Source organism: Myotis myotis, unplaced genomic scaffold (assembly GCF_014108235.1).
Source record: "Myotis myotis isolate mMyoMyo1 unplaced genomic scaffold, mMyoMyo1.p scaffold_m19_p_6, whole genome shotgun sequence".
NCBI classification, from domain to species: Eukaryota; Metazoa; Chordata; class Mammalia; order Chiroptera; family Vespertilionidae; genus Myotis; species Myotis myotis.
The window spans coordinates 68,863,491-68,890,065 of record NW_023416368.1 but is presented as its reverse complement, the minus strand read 5'-3'; the positions used below and the strand labels follow the sequence as shown (position 1 = coordinate 68,890,065).

General features: G+C 41.7%; 1 protein-coding gene across 8 annotated transcripts in view; it reads left to right on the top strand.

Annotated features, from left to right (window-relative positions):
- The window catches only part of SH3RF1 (SH3 domain containing ring finger 1), a 220,736-nt gene that overhangs the window by 103,467 nt on the left and 90,694 nt on the right, over window positions 1-26,575 (top strand). For all 8 annotated transcript variants that reach the window (XM_036314160.1, XM_036314158.1, XM_036314162.1 and 5 more), the window contains 3 exons: window positions 2,589-2,864; window positions 3,684-3,779; window positions 22,168-22,470. In XM_036314160.1, the coding sequence (XP_036170053.1) occupies window positions 2,589-2,864; window positions 3,684-3,779; window positions 22,168-22,470 (675 nt within the window). The remainder of the gene's footprint in view (window positions 1-2,588; window positions 2,865-3,683; window positions 3,780-22,167; window positions 22,471-26,575) is intronic.

Here is a 26,575-nt window from a genome sequence, read left to right as displayed (position 1 = left end):
ACACCCCCCACTGGGGATCGAGCCCACAGCCCGGGCATGTGCTCTGACCGGGAATTGAGCCATGACCTCCTGGTTCATAGGTTGACACTCAACCACTGAGCCATGCTGGCTGGACTCTCACCGTCATATTTATTGCTGTGTTTATTTACTGTTATTTCCTCAAACCTGACTTGGGAAGCACTGTTAATTGTGGTAACCAGACTTTGAGAAAGACATAGTAAAGAAGAGAGTGTAGGGAGGTCTCTCCGGGAGAGTAGACAGAGATTAGAATCCTTCCATAAGGTTGGACCTTGAATGGAATGTGACCGAAGTTCACAGGATTGTGAAGCACCTGAGTTCCTGATGGGCATTTCCCTTCTGGGGAAGCCAAAGGGGCAGCAGGGTTGTTTACAAGATTAGATCAAGGATGGGCAGCAGGAGTCAGGCCATTCGGGGCAGGATCTTAAGGCAGGGCCCCAAAGTCAGAGGGGTACATGAGGGTCCCAGGACTTCTGGAAGGCTCAGCCCCTGTCTTCCGGAGCATTGGCCTCCAGAGCAGCTCTCATTAACCAAACACAACATCCTACGGGCCAAGCCAAGACAAGACGCCTGCCAATAACATGTTGAGATCCAAGAATTGGCTGGTCCCCTTCAGCCAAACAAAATTAACAAAAAAAAGTTTGGCTTTTATAAGTAGGTCAGACTCTAAATCTCTGACTAGAAACCAAACTGTTTTTTTTAAAAAAAAAACTATATTACGGAGTTTTGTTGCCATCCAGGGTGTAGCACTCTCATCCGTTTTTTTGTTGTTGTTTTTTTGTGGGGGCGGGGACTAGGGAGAGGGTAGCAACATGAGTAATCCTCCCTCTTGCTCTACTTATTAGAAAGAGGAAACCTGAAAACTATTTCAACTAGTTGAGGCCTGTGCTTTGCACAGAGCTGTCTGCCTGCCAGCCCCACTTCCTGTCCGCTTCCCATCCTGCCGCCAGACTCATCTGCCTGGCACACGGCTCTTCTCATGGCTGGCCGTGCCTGCAGCCTGGGAGTGGCTTGTCACTGCCTGAGGGACATGGCAATGGAAGCTCTTTCACATGTCACTCAAGACTCTCCACAGTCGAGCCTCTGCCCACCTCTCCCAACTTGATATTCCGCAGTCCCTTTCCGGGAACACCACGTTCTGTAAAACCCCGTGTTCTGTATAAAACCCCACTCCCGCCGCACAGCACGCTCCATGTCTTTGCTGGGGCTGTGTTCTCTGCCTGCAGTGCCCTCACTCGCCTTTCGTTCTTCTACTCCAGCTTTGCCTGGCTGACTCCTCTGTATCCTTCAGTTGGCTCAGGTGTCACTTCCTCCAGGAAGTGTTTCACTTTTCGCCCACCACCGACCTGTGCTTTCTGCACCCCTGTCATATCTCTGTTGTTGAATTCCGTATCCTAGCATAACTCTATCATCGCGCTCACTACCCTGTATTATAATTCCATCTAACACCTTGTCCTTTAAGGATAAGAACTGAGCCCCATTCCTCTTTCAGTTCTCAGCACTAGCATGTTGTCTGCGATACATGTTTTCTGGATGAATGCATAAATTAATACGTACGTGAAAAGCAGGAGCCCAGGAATCTCATTCGGTGAATTATGATATACATGTTTGATTTGCCTTTTAGTCTTTAAATCAGTGATAGGCAGAAGTGTCCCAGATAGGCCAGAGCTCTTCTTAAAGTGACAGCTAATGCTCAAGAATGGGCACCTCCAATGCCATTGGGAAATATCACATTTAACCCATTTGATGATTAGGTTGCCTTGGCGCGCACACACATGACATTTTTAAACCTGTCATTTAAATTCAGAATGCAATTAATAACATTTATAACCTCAACTATTAGCATATCAACCCAGTGGTGCTCTGTAACCAGGAAAGCGCCAAGTTGAAGGATCTTATGCAGATTGTGAAAGACTGTATGTCTGTGTGATTACAGATGATAAACTCTGAGAGGGCAGCAGCTGTGGCTTTCTGACTCACTGTTGTATTCCAGGCCCTGGCACACAGTAGGCCCTCAATAAATACCAGTGTTCATGAGACAATAGGTCCTACTGTCCACATTAAAAGCAGTTGGGAGAGTTTTGCCCAAAGCCAAACTCTGATTCTAACCACCAAGTTTCCGAGCAGTCAGTCAGTGAATGAATTGTGCTCCTGTTTAATTTTTTCTTCTCAGTGCTTATCATTTATCCTGCTGAATATGGTAGTTACTATCAGGCAATAAGTTGTTGTTTTTTTAATGAGTTTATGAATTTTATACCAGAGAGCCAGACTCAGCAGTTGTATTTCCATGTATCAAATAAATACTCCTAGCATACCCCACAAAATGAGACTTAGGAGCAGAAGGCTAAATCCCAGGGGGTGTGCATGGGTGGTCAACTCTTCTTATTTCACTGTGACATATGTTTGTTTGTTATTTTTTTGGTGAGACACATGTATAATTTTTTTTATGTGAGATTTTCTTCCGAGGGCAACATGTTGGTTTGACCTTGGCTTGAAAAGAATGATAACACAGTTAAATTTTCAGACACGTTGAGGATGTTTTTCCATTAAAACTCATCTCTTTCTTTAAGGGTATACCTCAGTTACCATGTGCCAAAGCATTATACAACTACGAAGGGAAAGAGCCTGGAGACCTTAAATTCAGCAAAGGTGACATCATCATTCTGCGGCGACAAGTGGATGAAAATTGGTACCACGGGGAAGTCAACGGGATCCATGGATTTTTCCCCACCAACTTTGTGCAGATTATCAAACCGTTACCTCAGCCCCCACCTCAGTGCAAAGCACTTTATGACTTTGAGGTGAAAGACAAGGAAGCAGACAAAGATTGCCTCCCATTTGCAAAGGTAATGTCAGGGTGAGGTTGTTTTCCATTTGCCAATTAGTCCCCTGTACCTGGATACACAGCAATAGGGCTCATATTTCATTTTGCAAAAAAAAGGTAAAATAGTGTTATGTGAACTCTATCACTGTGCTTTTAAAAACACCTGGAAGCAGTCTTCTTAAAGTCACACACAAAGGAATTCTGTGCTTGGGTTGTTCTATATGAAAGGTAATTTTGGTTGATGCTCTGTGTGGTATCATTTTCATATTTAGAGCCTAAATTTAATTGTAGGTTGCTATACAGGGTATGTGTGCCACCAGGGATTTTAATTCACCAAATTATGAATAACAAAATGAAACAGCATTACTTCCTTATTTTCTATGTAAATTTCTTTGCTGGAATATATCAACTGAATTGATAATCCCTGTGTGCTTTGGAATTTTAAGTAGGATATTGTGTTTTGTGTAAAGAAAAACAGTGGAATATGCATTTAAATGGGCATTTGGTGTATTATCAGAGAGAAAGTGACGAGAGCCTGAGAATCCATCTAAAACATGGGTTCAAGAGGCTGGGTAGCACTAGAGGTTGCAATCTGTGGATCTAAACAAAGTGAGCAACCAACCCCTGGTTAGAAGGGGTTCTAGTTTAACAGCTCTCAGAAAGGGCACCAGGTTGACTGAAAGTTACCATTTAGTTCATCAAAACATTGGATTCATGTACTAAAGGCATGTCACAGGGTTTTTATTCATGTATTCTTAGAACTTTAGTCCCTTTATTGAAAAGATAAATTCAGTGACAAGCTTGATGGGGTCAGGTAGACTAATGTTTATTGTTTCTTTAGGATGATGTTCTGACTGTGATCCGCAGAGTGGATGAAAACTGGGCTGAAGGAATGCTGGCAGACAAAATAGGAATATTTCCAATTTCATATGTCGAGGTAAGTTCATCTGTAGACATGTATATGATGTTCGTATTTAGCTTAGCAAATAAATCTTAATCAAGCCACTGGAGTATTAAGAAGTCCTAATAATCATTTTGCAATATAGACATATATTAAATCATTGTGTTGCATACCTGAAAAAAAACAGTGTTGTATGCTAATTTTATATCAGTAAAACTTTGATTGGGGGAGACAAAAACTTAGTTTTTTTTAAAAAAAAATAATGTCCTTGTCCTGGCAGGGTACTCAGTTGGTAGGAGTATCATCCTGTACACCAAAAGGTTTTAGGTTCAATTCCTGGTTAGGACACATACCTAGGTTGTGGGTTTGATCCCCAGAAGGGGTCAGTATGGCAACTGATTGATGTTTCTCTCTTTCTTCCACCCTCACTAAGATCAATGGAAACATCCTTGGGTGAGGATTAAAATAATAATAATAATGTCCTCACAACACAGAGCACTAGGAATGCCCGGTTCCAGATCACAGATTGGATTAGGAAGAATTCCTCCCTCCTGTACTACAATAACAGGAGATTATGAGACTGAAATATTTGAAACCCTTCACTTTGTGCCCCTGCTGAAAGCGTCCTGTGTCTTGTGAAACCTCACTGTGTGCTTCCTATGCTGTTTCCAGGTGTTCTATCCCCTTTGCCAGCTTCTGGTTCGGAGGGTTGATAACGTTCCCGAGTAAGGTGGAAGATGAATGTGTCTGCTTATTTGTTTACCTTTATTATCTGCCACATCATCGGAATGAGAATAGTGATTTTCAGAATAGGCCTCCAGTAAACTCCAAGTGAATGAATGAATTTCTCTTCCATCCCAGGAGCAGCTTTTCCCTTCGCCCCCTTTTTTAATCAGCCTTATTCGGAAAGGTTATGTATGGCCAATCTGATGAAGTGAAGTCTTTTTAGAGAACATGTCTAAAATCACATGGTTGCATTATTTTAAGGAATAACACGAATTAAAAATGAACCAGGAAGTTCCAATTTACAATAAGCCTTCCTTACATGATGTACACACACTGTCATGTCCTTTAGGCGAAATAATTTTTTGCTGAAAACAAAATTGAAGGCAGCCTCAAAGAATGAAACACAGCCCAACCGACGACACAAAGTTAGCTGAGGTCACAGAAGGCTTCCGGAAGAGTGAGTTCTTAGTGGGTATCACTAAGTGTGTGATGGATGAAAGGGGTTAACCAAGAGAAATGGAAAAGATGAATTTTTATGGCAGGAAGAACATTTAGGCAGGCAGACCAGCATGTGCAAAAGCCAAAAAGTAAGAGCACTGATTGCTTAGGGAACTGAATGCGATTCTGTTATTTAAGATATCAAAGCATATAAAAAAGAAAAACCACTATCACTTATTCTCCCATCTTTTTATCTGAGGCATTTGTTTTGGCATGATTCTCAAAGCTAAAATGACACTCAGTTTCCCCCACAGATAGTGTGATATTGCCAAAGTTCCCACGAAAAATCAGTTGGAAAAGTAATTCAGACCATCTACGAGCCTTGAACTTGATCCACACCCTTCAGATAGTCTTGTTTATTGAAATATTTTTTTTTCCTCCTTTGAAAGTAAACACCAAAAACAATTCTTAACTGTCAGTCATTCCTTCCTGTCTATTATTTACATATTCTGACTCTGGGTCATGGAAAATGACAACGATTTCCAAGAATTCGAATAGTTACATTGAAGAGCATGGGTAAGCACAAGCTTCGCAAGGAAAGCCTGTCTTTACTTGTTAGGTATTATCAGTATTGCATGCCAGTACTTGGTGTGTGATGCAGGAAAAAGGATTGCTGTGCTTTTGTTATTGGACGGGTGTAGAATTGCTCACAGAGGCATAAAGATCCACCCAGGGGAAGTCCAGAGTCACTCGAATCATTGGATTATTTATAGTTACTCTGTCTTAAGTTGGAAAGAGAAACTGCTGCCCAAGTGGAAAGGATTTTCATTCTTTTCTTCTGCCTCTTTTCTTTCAAATGAGCGTTTTCCCTCATTTGAACCAGAATTTTGCCAGTTGAGACCAAGTAAACAAATCATCCATCTCTCAGAGACTCTGGCTGTTTCTTTGATGTCAGGCCATCAGATGGAAGTTTTGGTGGGGAGGGAAGCATGTGCGGATGAGTGACCTGGCTTAGCCTTTTTGCTAATACAGGGGAGAACATTTCAATAGCGACCTACTAAAATTCAACCATTTAAGTAAAGTTGAGATGGTCTTATGAGGCAGTCTCAGAGCTAAGCCAACTCTAGGAATCAAACTTGGGGCTTTTTTCTCAATAATGCTTTTTCTTTTGCTCTGTAAACCACTTCAGGGCCCAGACCATTCCCAGTATAAAAACAGGTTATGTTAAAAAAATTCATTTGTGAATTATTTTCTTTAGATCTTGTAAACATACATTTAAGTCTCCATCAGTATTAGCTCCTTTTGCTTTTTTCACTGTGCTGCCAAACACTGACCCCCCCCACCCCCACCCCACCTCCCACCAGATGTTTTGAGAAGATCAAATGAGATAATATACCTCAAAGGGTCTGGCACTGCTATGTCTTATGCACAGTGGTTTGGAGCTCAGATCAGACTGTGACTCAGAGTATGCCAGAGTGTAGTCATGATCAAATAAAAGACTCTCACCACCACGTATAATGAGGGAAATGAGTTCAGAACTGAATTCCGAGTTTCCAGAGGAATGTCCTCATTTGCCATAGGCTTGTCAGCAGAAGCTGGGACCTCCCCCACCACCCCAATTCCTCAGTTGGTTTTGGTAATGGAAAGGCCCAAGGAACTTGCATGTGTCAAAAACTAAACAGGATGGGCCTGGGGGTAGGATTCTGGACCTGGAGTAGGTTCCAGCTGTGGGATTAAGGAGTGGGGTAATTTGAAAGGAGCTAAGCATTAGAGATAGGTAAAGAGAGAATTGGGTGGGAGGACTGAGATAGTGGGAAACATTCCTGAACTAGTTGGCCCTCCCTTCTTATCTTCAACGGTCTTTTCTCTCTTCTCCCTCAAATGTGAATTGTGGTCTCTACCTGTGTTAGGATAGGTAATAGGTGGTAGTGATAGCGTGAGTTGCAAACAGATGGCCTGTTATTGAAGTACAGAATTCTTTAAGAGAAACTTGGCTGGGGGCATTGGGTAGGGGCAAGAATGGCTGTATAAATGGCTCTTCGCATTCTGTCCCTGGGAGACTTTGTTTAAATTCTTAAGATAGTGTTCTCTTGCTGTTCTCACATCCTCTCTTCCCTCCTGGAAACGTGTGCCTCAGACCTCTCTCCACTGAAGTCCCAGAGGTTGTGGATTCCAGTCTGTTTAGACCGGAGCTTCCTACATTTGAGCAGGTTGGAAGTGGTGAGGGGTAAGAGTTTCTTGGGGAAACCCAGGTAATTCTTGAAGACACCCTGCCAGGAAATGTATAAGAAAGTATATTTGTCAAGAACTGAATACAGTTTTTAAAAAAAGAATTTAGTATCTTGCTTCTTTCTTTGTTCAAAAATACCAGTGTTCTACCAAATAGAATAGAAAGATTTTAACACCCTCATTAATTTGGAGCTGACTCATGCAAGGTTAGCAGTCACTTGGGCAAGGATGACATGATTCTTAGCAAGCAGAAGGTTTGAACGAAGTAAGTGCTAAACATCGGATTATGGATGGTTTTTCAAAGACGATTGTGTATTGTAGGCTTATGGCAAACATACATTTTCATTAAAATTATCATTTTACTTTGATTCCTAGTCATTTGTTTAAAATACCACTTACCCAGTTTTAAAAAAAAATTAGCAACTTGCTCCTCCGCTGTAGATATAAAAATAAGCGTCCCTTATGTGCGTAGGGCATAAAGTAGGTGTGGCCTAATAGTCAAGTACTCTTAGTCTTTAGTTACTGCCAGAAAGAAGGGCTCCATGTCTTGTTCTGTAGACCTCTGCTCAAATGTCACTTCTGACAGGCTTCCCCTCACCACCTTATCTAAAGTAGTTCTTCCTCTTCTATTTGCTGTGCTTCACACACAAGGTGGTGTGATCATGGGGGAGAAAACTTGGACTCTGAGCCCAGGTGGCTGAGATTCAAGTCTTGACTCTGCCACTGATTGTCTGAGGGGCTTTGGGCCTGGTCTCCTCATTTGTAAAATAATAGAACCCCTTCGTAGAGTGAGCTAATTCCAATGGTAGTTATATACAGTGCCTGGCACCTGGTACGAGCTGAGTATGTGGTAACTATAATTATCATCAGTGTCAGTGTTACTCCTTCATAGCACTTTTTATTCTCTGTAACTTTTTCAAGTTATTTGTTAATGTGGTTACTGTCTCCCAATATTCTAGGCCCCCATTAGCATGTGAAGTCCTGAGGGCCAGCATCTTGTCTTTCTGGTTTACCTTGGTCTCCTGAGGTTCTGGTATAGCACCTGCCCCTAGTAGGCTCTCAGAAAGTATTGATTGAATGAATGAATGAGCAACCTGAGAACCTTTTGAACCAAAACCAAAAATGAACTGGTTTTTAGATGTTGCCAACTTTTATACTTCTTTTGGCATTACCTTCTAAGCATATATTTTATCGTTGGTTTATCTTCCTGCTATTTTGGAAGGTGTCTTGTGTAACCTTACTGAGATCTTTTTAAAATGAAGCTGGGTGAGTTGTTTGGTTATACCAAATTTAGAATTTTTCCAGACTAAGATAATGGTGAATTATTTTGGATACTCTGGAGATTAGATCATGGAGCCTCTATCTTTTATCTCTAATACTAGAGGCCCGATGCACGGAATTCATGCAAGAGTAGGCCTCCCCCCCCCCCCCCCCCCCCCCGGCTGCTGGCACTGGCTCTCTCACAGCCCCAGTTTCATCCCGAAGGCCTTCCGGTCTAATTGGCATATTATGCTTTTATTATTATAGATAGAGAAGATTCCCTAATACTTTCTGAGATGAATTGCCACCTGCCTGAGATTATTCCTTTGGTTATAGAATAAGCTGCACATATTTAATGTGTACAGTTGGAGGTATTGTTTGTTGGTTTCAACTTTTGGAACCCAACCCAAAAGCAAATCTCAGAGGACCTTCCTATGGCTAGGAATAGAATGAGTGTCATCTGTCTTAATGGAAAATCCCGTGTGGGGCCTTAAGGGGCAGACTGCAGCTTCCTCTCCTGAGGAGTTAGGGAATTGGGAAATATCGTCTGTGTTCCAAGGAAGAAGAACGGAGGTTTGGGTGCATAGTGTGAAGTTGCCAAGGTGACCCTCGGAAGAGCTGCGACTAGCAATGTTATCTTTTATTTCTGAATGTAAAACCTTTGCTCTAGAAAATGATGAGAGCAGAAGGCCCAAATCAGTCTTTGATTTCATGATCAGAACTGACAGAACAATAAGATTCTGTCATTTGTATTTTGAATGTATTCTTTTTCCCTTTAAAATTAAAAAGTTACATGTTCACCTCATCCATTGCTGGTGGAATTGTGAAATAGTGCAGTCACTTTGGAAGATAATTTGGCAGTTCTTTAAAAGGTTAAATATAGAGTTACCATTAAAAAAAATAGTGAATGTTCAGTTGATTGAAATCATTCTTATTAACGGATTTTTTTTGGGGGGGGGATTTGGAAAGACAGAATTATTATATGACTCAGCATCCAGATCCCCCCTTCATTTCTGAGGCAAATTAATTTTTATAAAAGCAATTTAGAAAAATTGTCGGAAAGGCAGAATTACTGTGTTGCTTGTCACTCTAACTTTCTCCTTCAATTCTGAAGTAAATTAGTTTTTCTAAGTGAAGGTTAGAGATATTGTTAAGAACTCAGTAAGGGAGAATTATTCTGTTGCTTAGCACCAGGTGTTCATCTTTCATTCTGATTCACTATTCACTTTGGAGCAGCATTTTTACTTTATTTTTTTTTAGTGCTGTGGGCTCTGTCCCATGGTGCAGGTTTTCATGTCTTCTGAATGTTACCAGCTTGATACAAGTAATTGTTGCCTTCTGTTCTGCCACAACGACAGAAGGAAAATGAGCACTGACTCCTGAATTTCTAAGGGCAAAGGCAGGTCTCTGGACTCCCAAGAACAACTGCTTAATCTATATAGCTAGAGGCAACCTGGCTAGGCTCCGTCTGAAAAGGAGTCCTTTAAATTAGGTAAGGAACTTTATTCAGGGCAGTTTATGCTCTAGCTGTTCTTCAGCAGCCTCTTACTAATTTAGAGTTTCCTTTTGTTTTCCATTAGGAAAACTTCAGGGAGCTGAGAGTCTAAAGATCAGTTCATGTTTATTGAGTTTTCACCGCATGAATGGACCGTTTCCGGTCCTCTGGGTAGTTTTTAGAGAACATAAAAATGCAGGTCTCCTGTAGAGCCTTAATCAGAGGCTGGGGATAATGACCAAGTGGTGTCTAATGTCCTCAATGACTCCCCAAGGAGTCCTCAAATTCTTTAGCCTGGCCCTTTTCCCCTACACATGCCAAGAGCCCCAGCTAAGTTGGTCTGCTGATCATTCGTGGAAAACAGATACCTTGGAATTGCTGCCTGTACAGCTCACCTGGGGTATTTCTTTGTGCCTGTACCTGTGGAAAGCTCAACTTTTTCTCCAGCTTCCAATGAAGACTCTTCTTCCTTCGGAAGCCTTTCTTCCCTAATTCCCGTATGCATCAACGGAACGGAACCACTGTCCCCTGGCTGCATGCGTCCGCAGAATGCTCAGTTTGTACCATTCTTATTATACACGTGGCACATGCCAAGAGTATAGTTCTGTGTGGAGATTATTTGATGTTTTCCTGTGTTCCTTGAAAGCCAAATCTTACATAAAAATATTTTAAGTCATTTATTTCTGTAATATAACCACATTCCAGAAAAGTTGGAAAGAAAGTAAATAACCTTTAGTCCCATCACATATAATTTTCGTAAATATCCTTTCATTCTTTTTCCTCGTGCTTTAATGATACGACACATGTGATTTTGCCTTTCTATACATTATTATAGTACTGCTAACCACCAGTTGTTATGACCATGTAATAAGCATTCTAGTAGCTAAACCATAATATGGTTAATCTCCTCCAACCCCCCCCCCCCGCCCCATTGTTTAAACAAGTTAAGTGACTTGTCTGGGAGTACACGCCCAGTAATTGAGAAGTGAATCATGGTGTCTGTCCATCATTGCTCTGGGCTCCTGCACCAGCCTCAGAGCACATGCATCTTTTAGTCTTTTGAATGTTGGTACAGGATCACTATTTTTATAAAGATTCCTTAAGAAGTGTGGAGCACATTTTGGTTTTTCATCAAAAATAATGACAGATTTTCAAATTCTAATGCATAAAAGGTTTATTTTGGTTTGTGCCCACCCAGGGACAATGGAGCAAAAAAAAAAAAAAGAGGTTAATTTTCACAAATGATTCATTACTCAACAATTTCAAATATCTGAGGTTTTTTTTAAAAGAGGAAAATAACTAATTTAAAACCTTAATATTTTAAGGTATTTTACATTTTATTATTTATTTTAAAATGTTAATTATGTTGCTATATACATCCTCAGTTTTGTTAGTAACTAAGGTTTTAAGTAGCAGAGGCGGTTCACTTGAATTAACCAAGTGTTCAGCCATGTCTGTACCCTGTGAAGGAGACTGAATGGCAGTCTTGTGCTGTTCTGCACTCTTGTGTGCACATGTGACATATAATAACATGAACAACCAAGTGTCTTGATTATTAAACCAATTTCTCAGTAATGAAATAGAATGTGTTTCTGGAAAAACTTTCCTAAGTGTTACAAAATGACATTGCCTTCAATTATAGAGGTTCGTGGCAATGTACCTATTAGGTTTCCATATGTATGGAGCAAAAATTTGTCTATATGCTGAAAAGAAGGAAGATTTTAAACAAAAGTACGAAGTCATTATGGTCAATACTCAAAGCATTCTCTTTCTGTGCCAAATTCCTTCTGGGTGATCCCCCTTCCCTCCATGCCCTTTACATCTCGCACGCACACACACACACACACACACACACACACACACACACACACTCACACTCTTACTTTAGGTATCAGTGCAGGGGAACGATTAGTCACTGACTTATTAACCATTTACACATCACTATGGAATTTCTGTCAGTGGGTCACTTTACATTGGCAAAGTGTTACTTAGAATTTAAGGACAATTCCATATTCTTAACCTCCTGGGATATATGTATATTTCTTCTGTAGTATTCCTACACCTGGTAATGAGGTCCCTGACAATGAATTGTGTCCACGGAATGTATCTTTTTGGTTTATAGACATTTCTTATTTATGGTGTGCGTTTGATGAACAAATACCAAACAGGAAAAAGCATACACAAAAGCTGGTGTACTGTCAGATCCAGTGAGCATTGAACTGAACTGAGTCAGAATTTTAAATTATTCATCAGTCTGTCTCCTCAGCAATATAATTAGATTGTAGATCTATCTGTTGCTTCAGAAGTAACATTACTTATTTATTAAGTATTACTAAGTATTACTGCCTCTTAACCTCAACTTTCAGGGGAGAGCTTTTCCTCTTTCTTGACATCTTTTCTGTTCACAGCCTCCCTCTCATCCTGGTGGATGAAGTCTTTCTTTTCCTTTGCAGTTGCCACCTCCTTCCTCCTGGGTCTTTCATCATCAGCAGCTTGGTCACATCATATATATATATATATATATATATATATATATATATATATATAATATTCTTCGACTGCATTCCCCTTCAGTTATGAAACTATCTCTTTCCTTCCTTTCTCTGCCAAAATCTTCACAAGAATCATTTATACTCGCTCACTGCCTCTGCTTTCTTACTCCCTATAGTTAAGCCTTTGGCCCCTCGAGTCCCTGAAATTGCCCTCCTGCCCGCCACCTCAATGCCTTTTCTTAGCTCTTTTGTTCTTTTATCCCCCAGTGACATCTACCTCTTTCTTTCTCTTTTACCCTTCCTCCCTCCCTCCCTCCCTCTCTTGTCCCTATAAAATTGAACCATTGTGATCACCATTCTAAGTCTCCCTCAAACTCTGCCATTTTTATTTCTGGGGCATTGGCTGGATGGTTGGTCTGGGAAACTTTCCAAGGTCTTTCCATAGCCTGAGAGTTCTGTGCCTTTTGCTTTTCCTCCTGTCCCTGCTATATGATCTACATTTTTCTCCCTAAGTCAGAGAACACTAACTTGTATGACCCCACATGACTTTTATGCTTGGCTTGCAGAGTGGTTCTGTTTTATTTAGTTGTAAAGATAGAAAAGTCAGATTTTACACAGGCCTAAATTCCCACCTTTCCTTTAAAAACAAACAAAAGTCAATGGATACTGGCCAGCAGCTGTCCCCTGAGAGAGGGCATACACTCCTGAGTTCACCATGGTGTCCACTACCCCCTGTTGGTCTCTATCTTGCCTGCTTCAGTCACTGACCTCCCCTGCTCAAGCTCTGCTGACACGGAATTTGCACCTCCTTCCCTTTATGTTAGAAAGCCATGGTGCTGTTTCCTGGGTCCTCTTTTTCTCAGGGGGCTGTTTCTCTGTTTCCCCCACCCTACGGCGAGCTTACAATAGTCACTCAACATTTGGATGAGTGAAAGGCTCCATTGGGTTAGATTCAGAGTAATTTTGTTTGGGGTTGAAAAGAGTTATTTGTATTTTACGTAGGCATAAAACCTGACAGATCATTAAGTCAAACTTCATGTTACATATGATAATTGTGAGACACACATGAGATAATGTGACTTACCCAAGGCAACAGAGCAAAGGAAGGGCTGGCTGGCACCCCTCAGTGAGTAGTGAGAATAGTTTCCATTCACCTAGCCCTGTGGCCGGCAAACCGCAGCTCACGAGCCACATGGGGCTCTTTGGCCCCTTGAGTGTGGCTCTTCCACAAAATACCACATGCGGGCGCGCACATACAGTGCAATTGAAACTTCGTGGCCCAGGCGCAGAAGTCGGTATTTTGTGGAAGAGCCACACTCAAGGGGCCAAAGAGCCGCATGTGGCTCGCGAGCCACAGTTTGCAGGCCACTGACCTAGCCCTTTCAGCTGTTCTCACTTCTGCCTGGAGTATGCAGAACTGATACCACCTTCCCCATTGTGTATGGCCGAGGAAACGGAAGCCACCGAATTTAAATGGTTCGCACCCTATTGCTCAGCCAGTGCGGGCAGAGACCTGACTCCAGTCTAGACCTTTCGAGTTCCAAGCTTTTCCTGTGGTCTTTCTGTGGCAGCTCTTTATTCAGCTCTCTAAGCTAAAGTTCTTTTTAGGCTGTCCATGAAACGCACCCTCCCATCGTCCCTTACATTTCAAAGTCAGAAACTTAGGGGTTGTGGGGAGGGGACACACATTCTGGCATTATCTGGAGCTGATGAGGACAGGGGGGCTGATCTAGTCCAACTAGTCCAGGAATGTTTCCCACTATCTTCCCACTATCTCAGTCCTCCCACCCAAGCCCACATATTTATTTATTTATTTTTTAATAAATAAATTTATTTTTTAACAGCCCAGGGCCAACTGAGGAGATGTTTCCTCTTCCTTATCTAGTAGGGCAGGGAGAAGGTTACTTTGAAAATCTTTTCCCTGGGCAGGATGTCCTATGGGGTATGTCGTGGGTCTGTGCTCCTCACTGCCCTATTGCGAAAGGAGGGACCTTGTTGGCATTGCTAGTGAGCTGTTTCAGGGCTCAGGAGGCTTCAGAAATGTGGGCCCTGGGAAGTCAGGGGCGTCCTTTCAGTCATCCTTTGGTTGATGTAAGAAAGGCCTAAACCTGTAGAAAATGTTCATGCGTTTATGTGAGCCAAACTGACCATTGCAGGGAAGCAAAATCTCAATGGATTGAGGAAGTGCTCTAGAGAATGGCAGTTTTGCAGCTTATTTTATACATTAGAATCGAAGGAGGAGATGCAGGAGGGTTGCATGAAATTCACTGGTGGTAGATGAGTGAGTAGGAGAAAGCAAAGCAGGGAAGTCTCTGGGACTGGGTAAAGAGTAAAGAGTAAAGCAGAGAGGTACTTCTTTTACATTGGTGGGTAAGGATAGTTAATAATTAACATTTACAGCACATAGAGATGGTTCTCAGGGAACAAGATCGTAATGAGGGGCTGTGTTCTTCTGCTCTAGTGTGAAGTTGCACCCGGAGGGGTCCAGAAAAAGGGGATTGCTCTGACACTCCAAGGGTGTGTTATTGTAAATGCAGAAAGGCAATCGACAGACTCACTTAGGGTAAAGCTTGACCTTTGTCAAGGAAGCTACAGGCCTAGGTTGTGACTACCCACCATGCCCTGCTTTTAGTTAGGAATTTTCATCCTAGGTGGTTATTTTCGGCCTCTTGAGTTTGTAGGGCTTTCCATGGAGGCCTCCCTGAGCTTGTCAGGTTTAGTATGTGGCCCCTTTTGGCCACACTTTGTGTTCAGCAGATCGTTGTGCTTAGTGAGCCTATGTATCTGGCCACCTTGGGTGCAGCTCCACTCCCGCCTCGAGCTCCTGACGTATCGATCTGTGCTGTCCAATATGTAGGGCGATCAAGCACTTGAAATGTGGCTGGTCCAGACTGAGATGTGATGTAAGGATGCAGTGCACACTGGACTGCAAAAACTTGATACCAAAAAAAAAAAAAAAAGAATGTGACTGTCTGAATAATGATTACATGGTGAAGTGGTAATATCTGGATATGCTGGGTTAAATAAAATACATTATGAAAATTCATTTTACCTGTTTCTTTTTATCTTTGAAAAACGTGGCTATTAGAAAACTTAAAACTATGCATGTGACTCATATTATACTCCAACTGGACAGGGCTGGTCTGGGAGGCAGCCCTTTCTTCCCTCGTTAGTGTTAAGACACCAACATTTTTATTCATTCAACAAGTGTTTGCAGAGGCCTAAATGGAGTTGCTACCTGAGGGAGGCTTTTGGATCTATTTAAAAAGACTCCTGAGTAATCCCATCAGTCTCTCTAATTATTCCTCTTCTGTGGGGGGAGTCTTGTATTATACATGAAGACTGAGCTTGCTTTTGTACTTAGGTCATCCCCAAACAAAAACCTTGTTACCTAAATTGTGGGGAAGAATAGACGACTAAAGGAAATACGAATTCCCCATTGCCATTATGTAAAACACATTTTGCAAAGGATTATAACGTGAGGCAAAGTATTCTCATGTCTTTTAGGAGGAGGTCAGTGCATGGATTTCTGTCCCACAGTTCTTCACAGTGTCTGCTTCTGGGGAGGGCATGTGGGACCTGGCCGTGCGGCAGAATGCTGAAGCGCTCCACCACTTCTCTCTTTTCTTTTTAAAAAAAATATTTTTATTGATTTCTGAGAGGAAAGGAGAGGAGAAATAGAAACATCAATGATTGGAGAGAATCATTGATTGGCTGCATGCCCCCCACATTGAACCCACAACCTGGTTATGCGTCCTGACCAGGAATCAAAACCGTGTCCTCTTGGTTCACAGGTCGATGCTCAACCACTGAACCATGCTGTGACTTTTTAAAATACAAATTACTGTGGTAACATTAGTTAATAACATTATATAAAATTCAGGCAGATAATTTTAGACTTCAACATTTAAACATGGCTTTATGAAGGTGCCATCACCACTTTAGCTAAGTGGTGATGGCACTGCCACTGAGCCAGGTGGGAAAGCAAAGTGCTAGCCCCACCTGATTCTTTACACAAAACCAATGCTTCACAGGGTCAATTATTGAGATATAAAAAGAAAGCAAAGCAAAGGAAGGAAGAAGGAAGGGAAATACTAGAAAAAACATGTTTTCTTTTTAAAAATAATTATGGCCTAAGACTTTTAAAGCATGATATTAAGTTGAGATGCCATAATGGAAAAAGATTGATAAATTTGGCTCATAATATAAAACTGTATGTATAGCCACATATATCAAATTAAAATACAAATTGAAACAATACTTTTACTTTGATGGATGTATCTATATATATAAAAAGCCAGTGTCCAGAACGCTGGAATGAGCAGAATGACCAGTCGCTATGATGCCCACTGTGGCCAGCCAACCTCCCATAGCCCCTCCCCCCGGCCAGCCCGGCCCCCGATCGGCCCACTCCACCCCACCCCACCCCACCCCATCCCGATCGGGGTTGGGCCTGGCTGGCCAACCGCCCGTGGCCCTTCCCCCATGCTGGGCTGGCCCCGATCAGCCCCCATCATGGCAGGCCAGCTGGACCCCACCTGTGCACAAATTTGTGCACCGGGCCTCTAGTACACATATAAATATATACATGCATTCATATTATGTTAGAGAATAATTTATATAATACCTAAAGAACACATATAAATGTATAAGAAAAAATATCAATAATCTAATAGAAATATGGATAAAGTATGAGAATAAGCAAATCCTAGGGAAAAAAATAGACAATCTCATTAATAAATGGAAAAATACAAATGAAAACAGTTTTCTTACCTCTCCAACTAATAGAAGTTTTAAAATTAATGATAACACTTAATACTATTAACAATATAGGAAACGGGCCTTTTTATACACTATGGGAGGTGATGAAAATTGACCTTTTTTTGGAGTTCAGTATGACAGTATTCTTCAAAAAAGTGTCCTAAGTCTACACTTTGATCTAACAATTTCAAACAAAAATGTATGTTGGCTATACATACATTTTTATATTATGAGCCAAATTTATCAATCTTTTTTCATTATGGCATCTCAGCTTAGAAGTTTGCCCTGCAGATCTGCTTGCCCAGACTTGCCAGGCTGTATTACACGATGACATGCCTGCACTGTGGGACAGCAGACTGTCAACCTGTGTCTGTCGATGTGAAAAGGTGCTCACGAGGATAGTATGCCAACATATATCAAATTAAAAAACAAATTGAAACAATATTTTTACTTTGATGGCTGTATCTCTATATATAAAAAGCCAGCATGCTGCTCTGTTAAGATTAGTGGAGTAGATGGATATTTAACAGCATCTATACAGAAAATACCTAGAAGCATATATTATATTTATAATACGTTTTTTCAAATCCTTATTTGCCTTTTATTGAAAAACTGTTAGGTTCTGAAACCTAGTGTATTGTATTCTCTAGTGTTCAAAAACTAGAGTCTGATTCATCTCTAAAGCATCATATAAAATAGTCAATATTCAAGTTAGTTCACATTAAATTCTTTGTTCTCTTTTTGAAAAATTTAAGTCCCAAATGTTAAAAAGGCCATATTCTCTTTAGCAAAGAGGACAACCACATACACAAAAAATTATTTTGGTATTTCTTAAGCTGCCTTGTGGTTGTCATTATTTTGTAAGTATCTTCTTTTTCATGTTTATGTGTACTTTTGATAATCTCAAAGATGAGTTCTTTCTCAATTTTAAAGTTTGCCAAGTTCTAAGATCAACAAATCCAGCTTGACCGTGCTTTTCGCACCTGTGTGCTGAATTTTACCTTGTATCCAACCTAAGTCTTATCAGATATCCCTTACCAAGTGTTTGGAAGGAGGTATATTAGTGTATACATTTATTCTGCAGGTGATGAGTGCACTCCTAAACTAAACGTCATGGCTAGATAAATGTCATGGGAAGTCTATGCTACTGAGCTCAAACATTCACAAATGAATTTTATCAAAATCCCTTAAAAGCTGTGAGGTCCCTGCTTTCCTGCTGTTACTCCAGGTTAAGTCACACTTACAACATAAGCCTCTTTAAGGTTCCGCCTGATTTACTTGATGCCTCTACCAAATAGACCTCACGTTATGATTTTCTTTGTAACTTGTAAGGCAGCAAATACTGTCCTTAATACTAACCTCTGCTGCTTTAGAAGAACTCTAAAGTAATTTTGAAATATGACAACATTCTGCTAACAAATATTAACATCCATGTGTGAAAATGAAATGCAGGAAAAATATACGAGGCTATTTAGAGGGATGATGATCGCTATCTGTTTAAAGTGAGATCATTATCCTTGGGGGGGGGGGGGGAAGAGACAAAAGATCACTGGCTCCAACTTCCTTAGTTCATAGCTGAGGAAGCTGCCACCAAGAGCAGTCACAGTTAGTGGCTGTGCTGGGACTAGAACTGTGGTCTTCTGCCTGCAGTTTGCTAGTTGCATCACACTGTGTCTCCACCTGCATACACGTTTTTGCACATAGACTGTGTTTTTCTAAACATGACAACCCTATGGCCCAGCAGTTCCACTTCTGAACATATACTCAATATCCACCAAAAGACGTGAACTAGATCATTCATGGCAGCATTGCTGTTAATGGGCAAAATCTAAAGAGGGAAGGAGGGAGGGCGGGAGGGTGGGAAGGAAGGAAGGAAGGAAGGAAGGAAGGAAGGAAGGAAGGAAGGAAGGAAGGAAGGAAGGAAGGAAAATGGGAAGGGGAAGGGAAAGAAGAGGGAAGGAGAGAAGAAAGGAGGGGAGGGAAGGGGAAACCAAATATAAACCAACAGTAGGATGGATAAACTATGGCATATCCACACAATGAAATATTACACCGCAGTTAAAAAGAATGACTGATTCATGGAGCAATATGGATAAACCTGGGCCGGGGAAGTGGGGGTGAGGAGGGAGCATGTTGTTGAGTGAAAGAAGCGAGACATAGGAAATTATGGAGCGCACCTGTGTTCTATTTATATGTCTGCTTATAAACTCCTTAAGGTCAGGGACCATTTCTCTGCGTCTGTAGATCTCCAGCACCTAGCACAGTATCTGGCACATAGCAGGTGCTCAAAGTGTAGTTGTTGTAATGGAAAGTATAGAATATACAAAAAGGCACATCTAAGTTTTTTTCTATTGAGAGAAGCAGTAGGAAATAGAGGGAACAGTAATTAATTCTCAGAAGTTTTTTTTAAAAAATATATTTTATTGATTTTTTACAGAGAGGAAGGGAGAGGGATAGAGAGTTAGAAACATCGATGGGAGAGAAACATTGATCAGCTGCCTCCTGCACACCCATTACTGGGGATGTGCCCACAACCAAGGTACATGCCCTTGACTGGAATCGAACCTGGAACCCTTCAGTTTGCAGGCCGACGCTCTATCCACTGAGCCAAACCAGTCAGGGCATAATTCTCAGAAGTTTTTATGAGAGTACAGCATGTGGAAACCTGAAATATTAGCACAGTATTAACTGTAACTGACACTTGGCTAGGTATGACCATAACTAGACTCTGGTAATATCTCAGACCTTTTCAATACAGACACTGCTATTGGAGCCTATGGTTTGACTCAGAATGAATTCAACCATGATACCAAGCATATGCAATAGTTTTCTCTAGTCTTATTTGTGGCCTCAATGAGGAGGAAGTTGACTCAGTCCCTTTCCTATTTCTATTCAGTGCAACAGAAGTGCCGTTGAGCTAATCAGTGGATTTTAGTACATTGATTAGGTCATGCTTTTGCGGATTTGTGCTTTGGGGACTAAATGAGCTTACACTGGAAGAAGGCTTTCTCTGACTCCTTGTCCTCTGGCATTGGCAGGTGACTGGCCTTCTCTCTGAGGTGACAAGTTTGGGATGAGGGGAATGGAGTAGCTCTTTTGTCTGCTTGGATTTCAGACTCCTCATTCCCAACTTGTGTAGGAATAAGGACCCAACCACCACATGGTTTGCTGAGGTTTATTAGCACTCCACACCGAGGTTTGGGCAATTCCCACCACAAAAAATAAGACATTGCATTGCTTCCTTGAGGTATTTGATTGTCTTGGAGACCAACCAGAAAGTGAGATGGCTAAACTAAGGTGGGATTGGTAAATTCTGGATCTCTTGGTCAAATGCCATTGTAATGCTATTGTAAGACTACCCTTTAAAATCACCTCACTTCTTCATCCCTAAACATGTAGCACAATGAGACATGGTTTCTTTCTCCTGCCATGGGTGCCTCAGGCATTGATAGGTGCTACTGTGGCATTTCTGCCTACTGTTACAGGCTATCACGTGGAAGAAGTCCTGGAAGTCTGAAGGAAGGTTTGCTCATGTTTGAAAAAGATGTGCCCTATTAATTATAGATCAGACAGACCCAATGAATTCTAGTCTTTGGGGGAATCCAGGGACACACTGTTAATCAATTTGCAATCATCTATACAAGCACTGCGTATTGAGCTGCAGTTAATACAGCTTTGTGAGCAGAGTAAGTTCACTGTTAATTAAATACTGACCAGCAGGATTCCCATTTGGCTAGTAGGACATTCGCATCAGCAGGATGAAAAGACATGGTCCTAACCATTTAGGTGGGTGAAAAAAAGCATTTGGTGATGTTAGTTAATCTAAAGGTCTTTGTGAAGTGCTCAGCAGGCAGTGCGGAGGTGGGAAAAGCGCAGTTACTTTTCCTATTACCTAAATTACCTTTAAAAAGTTTATTTTTTATCTCTGTGTTTCATGAGAGTTAAATTATACTCGGTGTTTTCCCATTATTCTATTATCTAGGTAAGTTATATGCAGCTTGTTTTCACTGAAGCTTTCCTGGAACATATTTTGCCTCAGGGAAAACAAAACCCTTAGGTTCTTTCCTTTCTTGCTGGTGTTATCAGCCCAGTGCACAGCTTGCCACCCGTTGGGCCATTACTTCATTCACACACAGGCAACTTGTCAAATACAGTAAGGTCGCTTGCCAACAGGATGTGAATCTCATGTCTTACCCTGTTATGATTTAAAATTTAATAACTGACACGATGATGTGAAAAAATATATATCAAGAGTTTTTACCAACTGTTTTGTGAGGCTCCCCCAAATTTGTATGGAAGTAGATGAGTTAACATCTCTGGTTTCATTCTTCATTGTCTTGCTCATTTTTACCAAGCCCAAAAGTTGCCCCTTGGATGTTCAGTTGTGCTTCCAGCAAACCCCCAGCCATTGCTGGACAATAGTGTCATAAGTTGGACAAACATACCCTTTCTAATTGCTCTTCTCTAAATTTCATCAGTGAACTAAAATAAATCTTCATCTGTTAATGGCAATTTTAAAAATTAAATATTCCAAAGATTCTTGGAAAAAAATGTTTCTTAACCTTGTCAGTCTTGCTCTTGACTGTTTCTTCTTGATTTAGCATCCCAATATTGAGAGAAAAAGTATCTCACTTGGAAAAAATATATACCACTTGCATATGCAAACTTTAAAGTGGTGATGTTAAATTTTAGATGAAAATATGTTGAAAGTAACCCTGGCCTGGTGGCGCAGTTGGTTGGAGCATGTACACCAAATGACTTTGGATTCAGTTCCAGGTCAGGACGCATACCTAGTTTCAGGTTTTATTTCCGATCGGGACACGTATGGGAAGCAACCAATTGATGTTTCTCTCTCATATCAGTATTTCTTTCTCTCTCTCTCTCTCTCTCTCTCTCTCTCTCTCTCTCTCTCTCTCTCATCAATAATGTATCCTCGGGTGAGGATTTAAAAAAAGCATGTTGAAAATAAATGTCAGTGAGTCCTTGAGAATTGCCTAACTCGTACTAATTTGTTGGTTTGCAGTTTAACTCGGCCGCTAAGCAGCTGATAGAATGGGATAAGCCTCCTGGGCCAGGAGCTGATGCTGGAGAAGGCACCTCGGCAGCAGCTCAGGGCAGCACTGCCTCAAAGCACTCCGACACCAAGAAGAACACCAAAAAGCGGCACTCCTTCACGTCCCTCACCATGGCCAACAAATCCTCCCAGGCGTCCCAGAACCGCCACTCCATGGAGATCAGCCCCCCTGTCCTCATCAGCTCCAGCAACCCCACGGCCGCCGCGCGGATCAGCGAGCTGTCCGGGCTCTCCTGCAGCGCCCCTTCTCAGGTGGGTCACCCAAAAGGCAGGAAAAGAGGTCGGCCACAAAATGATCTAGTCACGAACCAGTTTGTTCACCAGCCGAAAGATCTTGTTTATTGTTGCCTTCGGAAGGTAGTAGCTCTCCTGGGGAGCAAAGCCTTTCTTGTTCTGCAGGTAGAAAAATGGAGAAGGGAGAAATGACTTGAGCATATTCACCCAGAGCTACACAGGCATTTTCAAAGGAAAGATCTGAAATTATAAGATGAATTAAATAATACTTATCAGTCTCACCAAGCACTCAGTTTTACAGAAAGCTGTTTTAGGAGTTCTTGCCAACTAAAACTTTTATCTCCATCCAAACTGAAGATGCTGTGGTCAAAACTCATGAAGTTTGCAGTTGCCTACATCTGTGTGACTTACCTTGGTATTTGGGCTTCTTAGTCAGAGTTCCAGAAAAAGGACATAAAGAAACATTTAATTTAAGTTAGAAATTGGCCTAGCATTTTTTAAAAGCTCATTAATTCATCAAGACTTTGGACGGTCTTAAAAAATAGCTACATATTATTCTTGTGTTAATAAAAAGGCTCAAGATGATGGGGAACATTGGTTTAATCATTTGACAAACCTTTACTGGGTGCCTTATTGTAGAGCCTTCATGGAACTGCGTCTACCAAACAAAATAAGATGTGGTACTTTCCCGTTCTAGGCTTAATTCTGGACTGCAACGTGAGCCTCGCTGTGCCCTGCTGTAGTCATCCAGTTAGGTGATAGCTGTATTCTCTTCAACCCAAAGTCCAGAGAGCCTAGTCCAAAGTGGCCTGCCACAAGTGGAAGGAATTTCTTTCAAAGCTCATGTTTTATTTTAAAAATTTATACAGATTTTATATTCTACTCTATAGTATTTATAGCTGTGATTTAAAAAAAAAACAACATAAAAATAAATTATTTTTCCTTAAAGGGAAAAAGGAGAGAGAGGAGAGAGAGAGAGAGAGAGAGAGAGAGAGAGAGAGAGAGAGAGAGAAGAGGAGAGGAGAGAGAGAAAGAAAGGAGAAAAGAAAAGAAAGAAAGAAGCCAACAGCCCTGGCTAGGTAGCTCAGTTGGTTAGAGCATCATCCTGATACACCAAGATTGGGGGTTTGCTCCCTGGTCAGGGGCACATACAAGAATCAACCAATGAATGCATAATAACTGGAACAACAAATCAATGTCTCTCTCTCTCTCAAAATCAATAAATAAAAATTCAAAAAAAAAAAAAAGAAAGCCAGCAAACACATAGTCCTTATCCTCAAGAAACCTACCCAGTTTAATAAGTATCTGTTTTGGACCACAGAATAAATACTTACAGCAGTTTTTTGTATTCCTTGCTAATATTACTAAAAATTATGTTCTCTCAGACTCATTTATTTGACCTTGCTCCTTTAGATTCATGCTGTAGGTTGTGAGATAAATGCTTTCATTCTCTGAATGGGATTGTGTTTTGTTGTGTTTGAGGCAGTAGAGCCATGAAACTTTTGATCTTATGAGGGAAATAGGACACACACACACACACACACACACACACAGGACTAGAACATGAGGGTGATGAAGGCAGAGGTCTTTGTTTTATTCGCTGATATATATTCCAAATGGCAGACATACAATAAGCACTCAATAATCACACACACACACACACACACACACACACACACACAGGACTAGAACATGAGGGTGATGAGGGCAGAGGTCTTTGTTTTGTTCACTGATACATCCCAAATGTCCGACATACAATAAGCACCAGTAACTATTTGTTGAATGACGAGTCACTTGAATAATGGGTAGAGAGGAGCACCGTGCTGCTTTACATGTAACTAGCTGTCTGAATGATAGACTAAATCAGAGCACCAAGTACCAAGTGAGGTTCCTCTGGAGAGAGTCCAAACTGATGATTTTGAATGAGGTTCTGAGGGAGGAGGCTAGTCAAGGTGGCCATTCACTAAAAGAAAAGAGAATCATTTGAGTGTATTTTTTTATGTGTGACCTAGCAACATTTTCACAGTGATGCTTTCTTGAAATAAAAGATAAGTGTTCGCTAAGTATAATGGCAGCTCACAGTGGGAATTGCTTTAAAAGAATAGACAGTCATCCTGGCAATAGAGAAAATTAGAAGAGAAAGGAAGATAATACAGCGTTTATATGTTTGCTAGCGAACACGGCAGTCAGGTGTGAGCTTGCCTAACGCTGCCACACTAGAGCTGGGAACGGAGACGATCAAGGTGGAGCGACTGTTGTTTCGGTTTGAGTAGCTTAGGAAACAAGGCTGGTTCTCTGTTCTGTGAAAGCAGTTTCCCCTTCAACCATGCCCCACTCCTCCCATGTTCCAATTCCTCCTGTTTTCAGTCATAGCGTGTTGCCTGGGGGGAAGTTCTGTCTCGAAGAGGATGGGAGGTGTTTGAAGTGCTGCCTGGTTCCTCCCGCCTGGGTTTACAGAAAGCACTCCTTGTCTGGGCGCTGTGTACATGGGCGGGAACCACAGTCCACAGCAGAGCGAAGAGTACGTGTAGCCTGTGTGGCCAGCAAACACTCCCCTGCCATGGAGCTGAGTGGAGATGGGAACACGGCGCTTGGGGGGCCATTTAAAGTAGGGCTTTCCTTCTCTTCTCCCCAGAAAAGACCTCTCAGTAGAGTTGACTGAGGTCCGTGGCTGAATATGTTTCCTGTTATTGGCCTGATACTTCTGTCTTGCTTTTCCTTAATTAGGTTTGGTTTCATTTATTTAAAAACCCAAGGCAAGGGGCCTAAAGAAGTGAGTGTTGTTATCTCACCCAAGTGAGATCCACCTAGAGGTAGTTCGGTGCTGGTGCGATGGGGCCTTCCAGCTCACCTTTCACCACGTGGTTAGGCGTTAGGTCCTTGTCCTCCTGTTTCTGGGTGGCAAATTCCAAATTCCAGGCAACAGGATGGGCAGTGAACCAAAGAAAGGAGCAAAGGGCTCACTTCCTATTTGACGTGGTGACTAATGAGTGAAGGCTGAACTTTCCAGGATGTAAGTTGACAGATTGTGTATCTATCGGTCCCGCTGTCCAGGTGGGTCATCAGAACAGACGTGCACAGATGTCTGTGACTAACACCTGTAAAAACATGTGATGCTGCAAGTAACCCAGACATTTTGTCCCCACGCGGGGCATTTATTCTGGACACGCACACCCTCAGCCACTTTTCTTCTGCTTTGAGTCATTCTTTGGTGACCATTCCCTCTTCCTTTGCTCCAGTGCTAGGATGCTGAACTGAGGCCGGCAAGATTCTCGAATTCGGTGCTTCACTCCTACGTTTGCTGCCAGAGACCTTAGGGAACCTCTGTTCAGCTCGTCACGGGGGTCCAGAGACCTGAAGTGCCTTACTTGTCCTAGGTCATGAGCTTATTAGCAGCTAATTATCCTGAGTCCCAGTCTGGGGCTTTTAGGGAAACATCAGTCAATCGTGAGATCTTTTTTAGATATTGGTAGGTCAGGCCCGGGAAGCTGTATTTGGGGTGGGTTTTCGTCTGCCCTTTAAGGCTCCTGGATTCTGGTGCACACTTTGAAGTGAGCGTCATTGCATTTCCTAAGAAAGACTCCCATCTTCTGTGTGGTGCCCACATGCAGCTGCCCTGGGAGTGTGTATATAAAAAGATTTATTGGATAAAGTAGCAGCAGGCCGTGAGGTTTTATTCGAAGAATGAAAAACCACTGTGCTTCCCATTACAGATTGATTAGAAATAGACTTTGATTCACAGAAGAGAGAAAATGAGGGTTTGAAGAGAAACGCTTGTTAGTGGCACCCCTGGAATCTGCTTCGGTCAATCAGAATCTGAGCTAACAGGTACCGAGGTGGTTTTAAAAGGACGTGGATTCCATGTACAGATTTATTGGTGAAAATAATTCGATGCTGGGATGCTGATTCTCCCGGCCTCAGCAGGGGCTCACCCAGTGGGACACTGAAAGTTCCTTCAAGCCCTCCGGGAACTAACAAATCTTGGAGCTTTTCTTTGTCCTGATAATCTTTCTCTTAATTTATGGGAATTGACTAAAGTATGTTTGGGATTAAGTTTTTATTACAAAAGGCCTAGCATGTTTGGTATAGCATTGTTTCCAGGGGAAGACAAGGTACCAGCAGC